The sequence below is a fragment of the Hipposideros armiger genome, unplaced genomic scaffold (genome assembly GCF_001890085.2).
Source record: "Hipposideros armiger isolate ML-2016 unplaced genomic scaffold, ASM189008v1 scaffold_58, whole genome shotgun sequence".
Taxonomy (NCBI): Eukaryota; Metazoa; Chordata; class Mammalia; order Chiroptera; family Hipposideridae; genus Hipposideros; species Hipposideros armiger.
This window is the reverse complement of record NW_017731408.1, coordinates 4,604,955-4,620,314: the sequence shown is the minus strand read 5'-3', so window position 1 is coordinate 4,620,314 and position 15,360 is coordinate 4,604,955. Positions and strand designations below refer to the sequence as shown.

At 37.7% G+C, this 15,360-nt stretch overlaps 1 protein-coding gene across 1 annotated transcript; it reads left to right on the top strand.

Annotated features, from left to right (window-relative positions):
* The first annotated feature begins 5,577 nt into the window (after positions 1-5,577).
* On the top strand, positions 5,578-14,199 carry FGA (fibrinogen alpha chain). The gene is made up of 6 exons (XM_019641258.1): positions 5,578-5,697; positions 7,596-7,721; positions 8,121-8,304; positions 9,432-9,577; positions 10,146-11,268; positions 12,144-14,199. The coding sequence occupies exons 1-6, from the start codon at positions 5,644-5,646 to the stop codon at positions 12,851-12,853; spliced, it is 2,343 nt and encodes a 780-aa protein (XP_019496803.1). The 5' UTR covers positions 5,578-5,643; the 3' UTR covers positions 12,854-14,199.
* Positions 14,200-15,360: the final 1,161 nt, after the last annotated feature.

Sequence of the window (15,360 nt, the reverse complement as noted above, 5' to 3'; positions counted from 1 at the left end):
AGGAAAAGATAACCTAGGTATGTTTTATAGTTTGCTAGGGAAAGATAAGTTAGGTATGTTTTATAGCTTGTTAGGAAAAGATAAGTTAGGTATGTTGTTAGGAAAAGGTAATTAAGTCCTGGTTAGAAGAAAATAAACTTGCCAAGTTTTATGGCTAGCTAGAAGATAAGTTAACTCTGTTTGTTAAAATTTTTTCCTCTTTTTACTCACTAACCGCTTTTTTTGCTTCTGTATCCAGCTTCAGCTATAAATTTCCCACCCGCCAGGACTTGGGGCCCTCTCTCTCTCTTAAATGAGATGGACACCAAGCTTGGTAAATAAAGCCTTTGGAACGAAAGCCCTTTGTCTCAGTTCTTGTTAACGACCTGCTCCCCAACAGTCACATCTCCTTAGCTTTGGTAACAGTTTCTTAGTCTTTCCTTGTTTTGCATGATCTTGAGGGTTCAGAGGAGTAGATTACTGATCAAGTGTTTTGTAAAATGTCCCTCAGTTTGGTTTTCTCCACTGCTATTCTCAATAACTTTTTGTTGAATTTTACCTAAGCAAAATTTTACCCAAATATCTTCTGCAAGTGACCTTGGTTTTATTATAGAGCAGCCCATTAAAAATAGGTTCCACTCAGAATCAGATAATTAAATGGATCTGAGTAATTAAATTACCTCATACCTTCATATAATTCCTTACTATAGAAAGCCTAAGTACCTTACATATGCTATTTCCCCAGATCTCAATACATTGGTACCAACTGACAGATCTTTTTGCTAATCTTTAGAAGAACCACCATGAAACCAGCAGAGAAGTTTGCCAAATTTAACGGATTTATGGTGTGGGATGTTAGAATCAATCCATGTTGTTGATATTAATACATCAATTGATTATTTATCTATATGGTGGTTTTACTCTTCAAAAATAGCATTTACACTTTAATGCATATTCAATGTAAAAAATTGGATAAATCTAGTAAAATTTAGTAAGGCACACTATAGGCAAAATTAATTTATCTTGAAAATGGAATTATTTAATCAATAAAACAGTTAAAAATGGAAAGAAATAAAGCAGCGAGAAAAACTCAGGAACCTCACTTTCATGTCTGTCTGTCTATCTATCTTTATCTGTCTATCTTTCACTCTATCACACATATACACAACACATAAACATCATACATATACACACACACTCTTAATTACTTAATAGAAGCTTGATTAAAAATGCTTAAGTAAAAGACTATGAAAATTATGCATAAAGACAACAAAAAAGAATGATTATTATATCATTGGAACATTATAGAATTTAATTCCAAAAACAGTATAAAATTATTCAGTTACATAGCCATTAATCTGGAGACAATTCAATGATAAGAAATATAGTGGATTTCTTTCCTGAATAAGGAGATGAAAGAGAAATACAGTGTGACAGAATCAAGCAAGATTAAAAAAAGTGCTCTATTTTCCCATCCTCACTTTTGTAAGTGCAGTTCAGAATCATTTCTGTGTATTCTAGGGAATTCTCCTTTTCTCTCTTTAGCTATAACTTCCAGGAAAGCCATCTGGAATCAGGGTATTGATGAGTTCTAAAAATAAAAGTCCCATTAGTCGCTCTTGCCTAGATCACCTTACCAACTCATTTGCCTTTCACAGTAAGCAGCATGGTTAATAACAAACTTTTACAACACCCTTGAAATGCAGAAGACAAGTAGAGAAAAAAAAGATAGACAAAGCTAAGTAGCCTTGCTAATGTTGTCCATTTAATCTTCTAGAGGCAGTAGCTGTTGTAAAAATCTGAGGCAAAGGCCCAGAGAGTGTTGTAAGTGCCAGAATCTCCTACATTTTTGTAATTCAGGCATTTCAAAATTTATAAATTTATTTTAGTCCTTTCCAATTGTGCATTTAATACTGTTGTAATAAAATATTTCCTATCCAAGTACCATTTTCTTCTTGTTATTAGGACAATAAAAATGTGCAGATTCATATAGATTTTTATGCTAAAAGACACAATGAGTATCTCTCAAAAACATCTTGTGTTTGTAGGGCCAAATTAAATCTGATATCTTAAGGAACATTTTACACAAAGCAATGCAGAAATGATATATCACTCTCTGCTCTGTTCTTTGAATATTGCTCACAATTTTTTTTCTGTTGTTTTGTAATAGATTTAACCATATGAAATTTCAGATATTCATCATTTTAATCTACATAAATGGCAATTGTATATGGTTTAACTTCCTAGCTGCACATGTATTTGATTTCCTCAGCAACTGTAAGCAAATTGAAGGTACAAGATTGTCCATTATTTACCTTTCTATTTGAAGAACATAGCATGCAGACTGACAAATATCAGACATATTATAAACGGTTGTTACCTTTAAACAAATGGATAAGGACGTGAACTGCTCTAAGAATTCAGTAAATTTAAAGTCAATTGGTCAAGAAAAGGATGTTCCTCTACTCCCCTGGGATGTATTTCAGGAAAGGACAAACACCGCATTCAAAAGAAAGCTGAAATTTTTTTGTTTTATTTGTATTTTTAAGGTATGTTTACAAAATGGCAAATATTTAGATGACTGGCCAAATATTTTATTCTTCATGTATAGGTTTTCATGTGTAGATACAGTTTAAAACTGAAACATAATTACAGCTATAAAATTTCCATTATTTTTACACACTTTATATAGCATACAAATAAAAACTTTTCTGCCAGATGTGATGGCATAATAAATGTATGAATCCAAGCATATAAATATTTATAATTTGTGGAACATTATATTAATTTCAGAAGGATAAATAAATGAAACATCCTTCTCATTAGAGGGAAGGAAAATAAGATATAGTCATCTCTGAGAAAAATGCAGCAGTTGTGGTTTAAGAAACCAGGAATTTCTCAAATTATTTTTTCCATTTTTACACTTGTAAAGATATCCTTACTGTCACATGCTTTTAAAAAAAAATGATACTCATCGTATTATTGGTTGCCAACTCATCAGCATGGTTTTCTGTCTAAACAAAACCTAATTCTCCATAGTTGATAATGTGGCTTGTTCAGGGAGTAGAGAGCTTGGCCTGGTGGTAAGAGCCGTACCAGGCCAAAAGAGTGCCCCCCAAAAGTGCCTGGTCAGGGAATTCTGGCACTGGAGAGCTAAGATGGGAGCTTTCTATTCTGGGGCATTGGGACATTCTAGAAACAATAAAAGCCACCATTTCTGAGGCTTGTAATGTGTATGTCCAGCACATTTTATATACTTTTATATAATCCTCACAGCAATCCTGCAAAATAAATACTGTCACCTCTACGTTATAGATAAGTTAGCTAGTTCAGAGAATTAGTTTGTCCATATCACTTAGCTAGAACGCAGATATCACTCTCTCTGCAAAGCCCATTATCCTTCTACCATCCTATGTTGCCATAATGACAGCCTTTCATTTCTCCAACAAATACTTATTAGTACTTGCTCTATGCCTGGCATTGGACTAGGCAGTAAGCCTTAGCTTCATGAACCTTAGTGTGGGGGAGACATGAAATAAACAAATAACTTGCCAAATATATATTATCCAGCAGTGATAAAGTGCTCTGAAGTAAAGCAAAGCCAGACTGATGTAATAGCACCTGAAGATGGCTGCTACTAGGGTAGGGGGCATCAAAGAAGGCCTCTCTGAGGAGGTGCCATCTGAGCAGAGCCCTGGGTAAAGTACAGCAATGAGACGTATGGATACTTGAGGGATCCACGGAACAGCAAGAATGATGCCCTCAGGTGGTACCTTGGGCATGCCACCAATATGGCACCAGAGTGGTGGCATTCAGTCAAGCTGTTTTCTGTTACCTTCCTTTCAACCAGACTACGTCAAACAAAATCACCGGGAGCCCACCAGGTTAGTCTCTGGGGACTTCTTCCATAAACAAGTTCACCTCCCAAAAAGGGCACTTCCTGTGGACAGAGAAAAACATCTGAGGAAGTCAAGTTCCCTGACTTTTTCCCAGTTCAGCCACTGTAGATGAGTGTGACCCAGCTTTCTGTGGATTCATTGTGCTCCTGAACCTGGATGGAGCTCTAGGTCTCCCTCTGAGCTGCCTTTAGATATCCAAGAAAGCTGCATCAAGAGTGAGCGTGAGGAGACAAAGAACCTTCCATAGATCAAGCAGTGAAGGAAGGCTCTGTCTTGTACTGGGGCTTTCATGCATTTACAGCAAGCTTCACTTACCTGTGGAGCCTGAGGAGGCAGCAGGTCAGCCTCACAACAGTGGGACCCACTTATGCTTGCTTGCTCAGTGAGGGTCCACACCTTTTGGGGAGAATATAAAGACCAATAAAATATGTCAATTCTGAAGTTTATGATCTAGTGGAGGAGATGGACAACATTCCTACAATGCTAAATACAACAAATGGTACATGGTCTAAAGAAGTATGGAAGAACAAGAGATTATTTCTATTTGGAAAAATGAAGTCAGATACTATGTAAGGTATCTAGCAAAGTGCCTAAAACTTAGTAAATACTCAATAAACATTAGTTATTACCTTAATCAGGATTGACTTCATACAGGAAACAGAGTTGGAGGCAAGGTAAAATTGACAGGAAAATTACAGGATGCCCAATGAAATATGTGTTACAGATTAAAAAAAAAAAAGTTTTAGTATAAGTATGTCCCAAATATTGCATGGGACATACTTATAATAAAATGTATTTGTTGTTTATCTGAAATTCCAATCTAAATGGGCATTCTGGTTTTTTATTTGCTAAATACTGGCAATTCTTAGCCAAGGAAAATTTTGCTATGGTGATGAAGAGCACGGAAAGTAAATTAGCTTGTCCAAAGGCATAGAAACAGGAGAGAAATGGTGTTTTCCATGGCACTTTATGTTCTCTAATAATTGTTAACACTTACCGAGTACTGTACTTAATATGTGGCAATCATTACTCTGAGCACTTTACAAGGATTGATTCATTTATCCTTCATAAAAACATGTGGTAGGTTATCATTATCCCCATTTTAAAAATGAGGAATCTGAGGCATAAAGAGGTAAAGCAATTAACCCAAAAGCACAGAACTGGGAAATGGTGTAGCTGGGACTATGAACCTAGGATGTTTGCATCCTGGGGCTGCTGTCTTAACCATTTTGGATAGAGAAAAATAACTCATTCAGGGTAAGCTTTTAGAAGGTTGAAGGGCAGCCTATCAACACAGTGATTTTTTAAAAGTCAGGTCAGCCAACCATAGTTCCAACAGGAAGTGAAATATCATTTGTCAAATCTCTGCTTCCCAGTGGGCTCCAGCTAGCCTGCCTCAGCCTCTCTCCATATTCCTTCAGGTACACAGGTCTAGGTCTGTTCTCCAATGTTTTCCTTTAGATTTCCAAAGCCACCTTGTTCCTGGAATGTGGGATCTTCCCTGAACTGCTGCTTTCTTTGCAACAGCTTATTGGAAGCAAACAAGTGTGGGGGCATTGAGCAAGAACTTTGAGCAAGAACTTCTGGGACACCAACCTTGGTGAAGGCGCAAGGAATGTAGAGTGCATGTTGACCATCCGAACAGGACAAAGGTAATGATTAATCAAATCTCCTGCAGATTTAAATGGGATGGGACCCGGGAGTGGAGGCAGTCCTTTCTTGCAGCTGTGTTGCTGCTCATGAGCCAGCCCCACCCGCAGAAAAGATGTTTTCCATGAGGATCTTCTGCCTCGTCCTGAGTGTGGCAGGCACAGTTTGGGTATGGTCCCCTTCATTTTCTCTTCTTGCTTTCTCTCTGGTGTTTGTTTTACAAAGAGCTTGAAGGTCTGCGTCAGGCTTATGTATGTTTTCACACACTGTCAGCTTTCTAAGCTCTGGGCCCTGCAGGCAAGTTCCTAGATGGGCTTGACACCTCAAGAACAGGGTAAATGTGACCCTAAGGGACAGGCTTATCTGTACCAAAGTGTATCAATTCACTGGGGAAGTTTTAATATTTGTAACAACATTTTTTTTTAAAGAAGAAAAGTCTTTGCTTTGTTGCATCTTTGTTGCTATAAAGCTTTGAGATAGTTAACACTAGCTAACAGAACAAAGCATTTTTATGATAAAAGTTTTTAAAATTCTTGATATTTGCCCACAATAAGCAGAACAGTGGTTTAAAATAGTTTTTCTGAAAGGTTGTTTTTGTGTTCCTTTTAAGATAAATGAAAAGCAAACTAGTTGTCTTTGCAAACACATTATATAGCAAAGTAAGAAGATACTAATTGATAAAGCCATTTGCCTTTTTTGGAAGCAATTGTATTTTTTAAGGTAATTACAAAATACTGCAATAATGCTTAAAGTTTGACTCTAGAAACCTATAGGAAAGAAGAGAAACTTAATTCAATAAGGATTGTGATCTTATAAAAGCATGATAAATATATTTTAAAAAGTCAGTTACATCCAGCCTGTGAATTATTTCAATTTATTTTTTTCCCTTCACCACTCATAAATCCTAATATCAGAAGAAAACTAAAGAGGGTTGCTAACTTAATTTTCTCCCTTATAATAAAATAATAACTAAAATTTTTAATGGGAAATAAAACTAGTATCATTTGCTAAGATGATATTTTGGATAATGTATAACTTTCAGTTATTTCTCCCTCTTACTGGCATAAATACTTAAGTTTTGCTTGTTTTTAATTGTTGTGTCATTTTATTCTGAAGTACATTTGAATTTAAAATTTTATTTCTTAGACAAAAAGATTGTACTTGTTCCTTTAAATAAATTGTCCTTGATTGCTTGAATTAGTATGATTATTATTTGGATATATATTTTTTAATCAGACAACAAATGTTAACTGATTTTACAAATAAACTTTCTGGGCTTGAAGTTGTCATACCCAAATCCTTGTAAGTTGGTGACACACAATGAAAATAGCTAAAACCTAAAACCCACGTTGATTTATTAGAATATAAAGGCTGGTTGGAAGAATATTTTTATCTTATTTCACCTCAGAGGTCACAATAGATCTAATCATAAGGTGTTCAGAAAAGCTGTCAGTCATAGACCATTATTTTTTCTTTCCGTGTACTTTCCCTCATTTCAATGAAAAAGAAACTATTGCATGAGCGCGCAAACTAAAAAGCATTTCTGAGTCTGAACTGGCACATTTGTGTTCTTAGTATGTACTTGCTCAAATTATGGACCCATAAGGTTATCATAGAAACTTGAAGGGCAGACATTAAGCAAAGATAGTGTACAGGCTTTTTCCTATTGAAACAGGAATTATAGGAAAAAGGACTCTGAATTTTTCAATTATCTTCCTCTTTCCAGGCATTAATGAAAATGAAAAGGTGAATTTTCACTAATTTTGTGGATTCAAATAACTTTTCTTTTATAATGGAGACTTTAAAAGGCCTACCATTTATTAAATGCTTGTGTCAAACACAGTTAAGAAATGTGTACACTTTATCTCTTTCAGTCCTCACAACTTCATAAAACTGGTATTAGGATAGCCACTCAAAAGGATAAGCCACCTGAAGCTGGTAGAGGCCCCAAAGCTGTTGCTGTTAATCTCTGAGACAGCCTCTCCACCTCTTTGGGTTTGACAGGCATGCCATTCAGTGTCTTTTCCTTATCTGCCTAATGTTGCTCTCTTCTGTGAATCCCTAAAGGCAGGAGAGACCGGTCCTGGTGAATTTCTAGCTGAAGGAGGAGGTGTGCGTGGCCCCAGGCTTGGGGAAAAACAGCAATCTGCCTGCAGAGAGAAAGACTGGCCCTTCTGCTCTGATGAAGACTGGGTGAGCAGTGGGCATGGGGACTGAGAGTCAGAATCCTTCCTGGTTGGGCTAGAAGTGCGCACAGACTGACCAGTTAGGTCACAGATAACTTTTCCAATGGAAATAATCGAATAGCTCCTTACCTGTCAAATTAAAGAAGACAAACAGAAAGGAACAAGTAGCTACTAGGAACCTGAGTATTATGGCTTCAAGGTTTCACTGGGCCTATTTATGGTTAAATGAGCCTTCTTTCCAGAAATTCCCTATAATCTCTGACTAGTCCTTTTCAACTACGTTTAAATCAATAGATGATCTGAAGAGACTGGGGAGGAAAGCAGTGGGAGCTGCAAGGAAAACTTCAAAATTGTACTGGAGCCAAGAGATAGACCCTTAATGTAATTTTTTTCTCTTCACTTTCAGAACAATAAATGCCCTTCCGGCTGCAGGATGCAAGGGTTAATTGATGAAGTCAATCAAGATTTTACAAACAGAATAAATAAGCTCAAAAATTCACTACTTGATTATCAGAAGAACAATAAGGACTCTAATTCATTGACCAGAAATATAATGGAAGTTTTGAGGGGGGACTTTGCCAGCAGTAACCGTAAGTATTACGTATTTGATGCTTTGACTTTATAGCACACAGCACAAGAAACAACATCAAAAATCCTAAATAAGTATGGTATCTTCTTATAGCAATTGCAATTTTATTCCAAAGCACTTAGTGTAGAAACACATGCTTTTATGATACCCCTAAATTGTTAAGGAGGGGCTGGCCATTTTCTTATTTTAATAATGTAAAAAACATCATCTTAGAATTGTTGAAGATCACACTGTAAGTCAGAATTTTGGGTTGAAGACTAGAATTTAAGTGTTTTCTTTTTTAAGAGTATATACTAAAAATAAGATGGGCCCAACCTTTTGAGTAGATATTTTTGTTTCTATTTTACAGAGGAAGAAACCGAGAGGTTGAGGGACTTGCCTAAAGACACAAAGCTGTCATGTGATAGAACTAGGACTTTAACCCACAGACTTCACTAAGCTAATTATGTAATTTTTTGGTGTTTTGTTTTGCTTTGTTTTTTAATTTAAAATATAGACCCATGTTACAACCTTCTCACAGGAGGAGGGCTAGGTCTCATTAGGACCAGAAAGCTCTGGCTTTGCTCTGGATATAGGCAGCAAGTTTAGTGAGAACCCAATTTCTTTATATCTTCAGGAGACACTTGACTAATTTAAAGTCAATGGTACAACAGTAACTGAAAAGTGAATGATCCTGTTGACGTAAAAAAAAAAAAAAACACCAAAAAATAAACAACGCTTAGGAACAATTTCAAATATATAGATAGGAAGAAAACCTCATTTAGAACATCTAAAAACATATTCAAGTCCCATGATAAAGGATGTGATGAAATAATAGGAATGTGATCAAACCGATTATTTTATTTCCTAATTACACCTTTAAAATTTCAAAAATATTTCTTCTTCTGCATTTATTTGGATTACTAATTGCTAGGAGGACACCTTAATTGGCGTCCATGGATGACTGCGGGACATAACTAACCAAAATTCAAATGCCTCATAGGTTTAAAACTCACAAATTAAATGCCCATAGAAAAAACTATTATCAAAATAAAATGGGAATAATTACCAAGTAAGTTTCCTTCTTTTGCTGGCTATTACGTGCAAATCACTCAGCAGCTACTTCAATATCCATATTTTCTATTTCAGACAATGATAATACATATAGCCAAGCGTCAGAAGATCTGAGAAACAGAATTGTGGCCCTGAAGCGCAAAGTCACAGAACAAGTACAGCATATCCACCTTCTGCAGAAAAATGTCAGGGATCAGCTGGTAGACATGAAACGACTGGAGGTAAGAAAGTATGGGGCTCTGTCACCAGATTTTTCTTATTTTTGAATAGCAGGAACAAGGAAGGCAATAGAGCAAAGTGTTATATATCCATTATCTACCTACAATGTAGGTATTACGAACCCCACTTCATAGATGAAGAAAAAAGCTCATCGATATTAAGTGAATTTTCTCAGGGCACATAGATAGATAGCCTATTTCAAAAGCAAATATTCAACTTTTGCTTTTCTAATGGAAAGCTTTGACACTGCCATGCCTCTGAGTTTTCAGCCTCAATCTCACAGATCACTTCATTAGCATTTTCTTTCAGAGGGAATAACAACTTACTCTTGATTTGTTCTACTGAATCCAAATAGTTCCTATTGCTTCTCCTGGCTAGTCTTACAATATCCAATATCTCTTCTAAGGACACTACATAAATAGAAAATAAAATGTTGGTTGGTAGGTCTTCAAGTCCAGGAAATGAAAACAGTTTCCAAGAGATAAATACATGAACTACTACGAACTCAATAGACATCATTTATTTATTTATCTCTGCCTTTTTTCTTCACCTTTCTCCCCATTTCTCTAGGTGGACATTGACATTAAGATCCGATCTTGCCAAGGGTCATGCAGCAGGGCTGTAGCACGTGAGATAAATCTACAGGACTATGAAGATCAGCAGAAGCAACTTGAACAGGTCGTAGCCCAAGATTTACTTCCCTCTAGAGACAAGATGTACTTATCAGTGTTAAAAATGAGCCCAGCTACAGACTTCATTCCTGGAGAGTTCAAGAGTCAGCTTCAGAAGGCCCCTCCAGAGTGGAAAGCACTAATGGAAATGCGGCAGACGAAAATGGTGTTAGAGAAGTCTGGTCCAGACAGAACAGGATCAACACCTGAAAACCCCAGGAACCCTGGACCTGGTAGTACTGGAAATCGGAGCCCTGGGAGCACTAGACCTGGTGGTGCTGCCACTTGGGACCGTGGAAGCTCTGGGCCTGGAGGTTTTAAGCCAGGTAGCTCAGGGCATGGAAACACCAGGCCTACCAACCCAGACTGGGGCTCATTTGAAGAGGTTTCAGGAAGTACAAGTCTAGGGACAAACAGAGAGTACCACACAGGTAAACTAGTGTCTTCTGAGGGAAGTAAAGAGCTTCTGATTGGTGATGAGAGGGTCATCTCTGGTAGCCCAACATCAAGTCATCATCATTCGTGCTCTAAAACCATTATGAAGAGTACTATAGGTGCTGATGGTCGCAAAGAAGTGACCAAAGAAGTGGTACATTCTGAAGATGGCTCTGACTGTGGTAACATACCTGATTTAGACTTGTTTCATACTTTGTCCGGCAGGGGTGGCCTAGATGATTTCCGTCGTAGTCACCCTGACGAAGCTGCTTTCTTTGACATGGGCTCAACTGGAAAAGCATTCTCTGAGCTCAGGGAGTTGGACAGGAAGACCCATTCTGTGGGCTCAGCATCTGACACAGAGTTCAGGGAAGCCAGCTCTCACCACTTTGGCGAGCTTCCTCCCGGTGGTAAAACCTCAAGGCAAAGCAAAGTTGTAACCAGTAGCGTGACTTCCAGAAGAGGAGACTCCACATATGAAAGCAAGACCTATCCAAGGGGAGACGAGGCTGGAAGTGAAGCACATCTTGACAGCGTAGGAGCACGTGCCTTCAAGAAAGGCAGTAAAAAATCTCGCCCTGCCAGAGGTATTGGCACTTCTCCTTCCCTGACACCCTAGACTAAGTTCATTATTCTTACAATGTGCTCTCATAGCACCTTGTACTTCTTTCCGAGCCCTCTATCATGCTTCATGAAAATTATAGGGGTTTTTTGGTTTGTTTTTGTGCTAAACTGTAAGTTCCATGGGGGCAGGGACTTTGTTCATCGTGTTCGTCTCTGTATTCTCAAATGCCTAACAGTGCAGAGGGTCACCACTCAATAAATACATGTTAAATGAATGAATGAATCCCTCTGAAACTCGATTTTGAGTTTGTTTAATCAAATTCTTTTACCATTTAAATGTGTGTTGCTGTGTTCGCTTCAGCAGCACATATATTAAAATTGGAACGATACAGAGAAGATTAGCAGAAAAAAAAATGTGTGTTTGTTGGACTTGTCACCCAATGTATTCATTGTATTTTTAGAGTGGATCTTAGTTGAAATTGAGATCAGGTTAAAAACAAGTTATAGTATACTAAAGGATGCTCAGTTATCTTTGCTGGTTACTTGCTATTAATCAGTACATGCAAGTAAAATTCTAAATCTATTGAGGAAAATCCCCTTTGCAATTTGTGGGTATAAATGTCACTTACTTGCAAACGTTTCAGTCCAATGTAAATGCATCCTTTACTTCATGGAGGGAAGTAAGGAACGAGGGAAGGATAGAAAGGAAAAAGGAAGGAAGGAAGGAAGGAAGGAAGGAAGGAAGGAAGGAAGGAAGGAAGGAAGAAAGGAAGGAAGGAAGGAAGGAAGAAGGAAAGGAAAGGAAACCAGAATCTGCCTTCATTTAATCTGGGCCATGCCTATCTTTGTAAAGTTGAATGAGAGTAACTTCCTCCAACCAGCTTAATTTTTTTTTTAGACTGTGATGATGTCCTCCAAACACATCCTTCAGGTGCCCAAAGTGGCATATTCAATATCAAGCTACCGGGATCCAGTAAGATTTTTTCTGTTTATTGCGATCAAGAGACCGGTTTGGGAGGATGGCTTTTGATCCAGCAAAGAATGAATGGATCACTGAATTTTAACCGGACGTGGCAAGACTACAAGAGAGGTTTCGGCAGCCTGAATGACAAGGGGGAAGGAGAATTCTGGCTAGGCAACGAATACCTCCACTTACTAACCCTGAGGGGCTCTGTCCTTCGGATTGAATTAGAGGACTGGGCTGGGAACCAGGCTTATGCAGAATATCACTTGAGGGTAGGCTCTGAGGCGGAAGGCTATGCCCTACGAGTCTCCTCCTATGAGGGGACGGCAGGTGATGCTCTGATTGAGGGTTCTGTGGAGGAAGGGACAGAGTACACTTCTCATGCTGGCATGCAGTTCAGCACCTTTGACAGGGATGCAGACCAGTGGGAAGAGAACTGTGCGGAAGTTTATGGAGGAGGCTGGTGGTACAACAACTGCCAAGCGGCCAACCTCAATGGCATCTATTACCCTGGCGGCTTCTATGATCCCAGGAACAACAGTCCTTATGAGATTGAAAATGGAGTGATCTGGGTCCCCTTCAGAGGAGCAGATTATTCCCTCAGGGCTGTTCGCATGAAAATCAGGCCCCTTGTGACCCAATAGGCTCAAAGAGTGCAAGTGAGAGCAATCGGTTTCTTTTGTTTGTTTGTTTAGTGAAGTGAAGGAAAAATAAGGAAGATAAAGGACTCGATTCTGTACAACCTAAAAAATTACCAGGTGCTATTTTATTATTCTTTGTACTGTAGCTAAATGTAACTGGGACATAGTAGTGCTTTAAAAAATAAAGTTATATGAGTTTTTTTATCTTTAAAATAGCTCTGTGAGTTTTAAAATTTCTATAAGGCTACACCAAGGGACATTCAGTACATCAGGAGGAGAGAGTCAGATAAAAGTTCCTCTCTACAGTTCTTAGGGGTGTTGTTTTCAGAGCTCCTCTTCCCACATCATTCAAAGTCATGGGGCATTGCAAAGTAAACAAGAGATTTCACCAATTCTATTTGAATGATTGTAAACCAATATTTTAAGCTGCAAAAAACTAAGTTGAACAATGCTGGCTTTTGTAGATGAATTTCCAAAGAATTTTTGTCTCTTCTGTTAGCAAGCAAATCCAGAAAGGTAGGGGAAGCATTTTTGTTTTCTTTCTTAATAGAAATAGAAATCTATACCTAGGTCTTCCAATGAAGAGCACAATGCACACTTACTTTTTTCCCCAGAGTCTAACCAACTTCTTTCAGAAATACCTGGAAAAATCCATTAAAAATGTTTTCAATATTTACAAGTATTCCCAAAACAGATGGCATTCACACATTGATAAATAATCCCCACAGCAATCACTGCACTTAATTTTCCATCCATCATAATGTATAGTCTGTGATACATTAGTGGTTATTAAAGTAAGACATTTGTTTGAAATCATCTCACTAAATATGATCTATACTATATGCATAAATTCAACATGTTTACATGGGTCAGTTTTTATTTTGATCTAAGTTGCATCTTTGATCTTGGTGGACTTGTCTCCTGCTTCTAATTTTTAACTTATATTCTCTTCTAGTGAAAACTACTTGCCATTTACCTTTGAAAATGTATTAAAACATCCCAAGCACATTGGTATCCCTGTACATTGCCTGGGCTTGCATAGTTTCTATCCCAATGTAACTGCACCCTTTTTCCTTGGAAGGAAAGAAAGAGAGGGAGGAAGAAAGAAGGAAAGGAAGGGAGGGAGGAAACAAGGAAGGAAAGGGGCTAGAACTAAGTACCAGAGCCAAGGAGCAGATGGAAGGTAAGCATAAGAGCTCGCAAATGAGTCACACAGGAAGCCCCAGTATTCTTGCAATTCCTCATGTGCAGTTAAAAATTCTGGGTACAAATAAGTGATACACCTCCAAATCTTTGGATTCTTGGATAATAACTTGTTCTGAATTAAAAGAAGTTTCATTTATTTTAGACATCAGAGTCCCATGTTATCTCTATACCCACCCCGTTGACACTCACACATAAGCCTACATAGAATTTTATTGTCCAGAATGTCACACTATTAGGGACAGAATCGGGTCCTCGAATGAAAGTGACTTTCAATGTGAAAGGCCATTCTTCATTTATTATGAAGGCTTTGAGTTTATTAGTAAAGAATAGGTAACTTCTTTTAATTTAACAAACAGTAGCCAATATTAGTAGAACCATGATAATTGAGTTATAATTTGGTTGTGGGAACAGTCACCAAACATCTTTTTCATTTTACCTCACCTTTAACCTATGGCTCTCTTTCCCTTGTTCCTGAAATTAAATATTAATTCAGTTTCTATGACTCTTATTCACACGGAAGCCCACTTTAACTTTGTTTTCATTTGGTTACCACTCTCTTGAAGCTGCTCTCCTTAAATCAACAGGAACTTTGTAGTTCTAAATTTAATGCCTTGTAGTCAAGCCTCTTCTTGCTTGACCTCTTTGAAACATCTGCTATTATTGTCCCCATTCTTCTTCTTCAATCTATATTTTCTCTTGTTTCTGGTTCACCACTCCCATCTGTCACAACTTTCTCAGTCTTTTTAACTGTCATTTTTTTTCTTGGACCACCCTTTAAATGTAGGAGTTTCTCATTACAATAATAATAGCACTTATTTTTATCAGTTGGCAGTCAGTTTGACCCATGTGGCTTAAATAAGATGGAAACTTATTTCTTGTTTATAGAAACATCTACAGGAATATGTCCCCTCCACCCCTCCACCCCACCCCCACCCAGTGTCTTCAGGAAACCATTATCCTAATAAATGGCGTCCATCCTAAAGTTTACTTCATGGTTCAAACATCATGTTCTTTAGAAATCTGGAAGAAAGAAGAGAGACAGGATGGAAAATGAGTACCTTCTTTCTTTTAAGGGACTTTCCTGGATTTGCCATCCAATACTTCCACTTCCATTTCATTAGCCACAGCTCAGTCCCACAGACATACCTAACTGCCAGGAAGGCTCAGACACCTAAACTGTTAGCTTAGATACAAGGCTATCCTAATTAAAGTAGGATTCTCTTACTAAGGAGGAGAGGGAGAATAGATGTTGAGGTAAGCAATTGGCAGTCTTAGCCAGACATCTAACCTCTCTTATCCTATTT

What these genes read in the sequence shown, in the direction of transcription:
- FGA (XM_019641258.1), top strand. Translation starts at nt 5,644, where the DNA reads ATGTTTTCCATGAGGATCTTCTGCCTCGTCCTGAGTGTGGCAGGCACA. An exon ending in TCTGCTCTGATGAAGACTGG is followed by an intron (nt 7,722 to 8,120) that starts GTGAGCAGTGGG and finishes CTTCACTTTCAG; the next exon opens with AACAATAAATGCCCTTCCGG. An exon ending in TAGACATGAAACGACTGGAG is followed by an intron (nt 9,578 to 10,145) that starts GTAAGAAAGTAT and finishes CCATTTCTCTAG; the next exon opens with GTGGACATTGACATTAAGAT.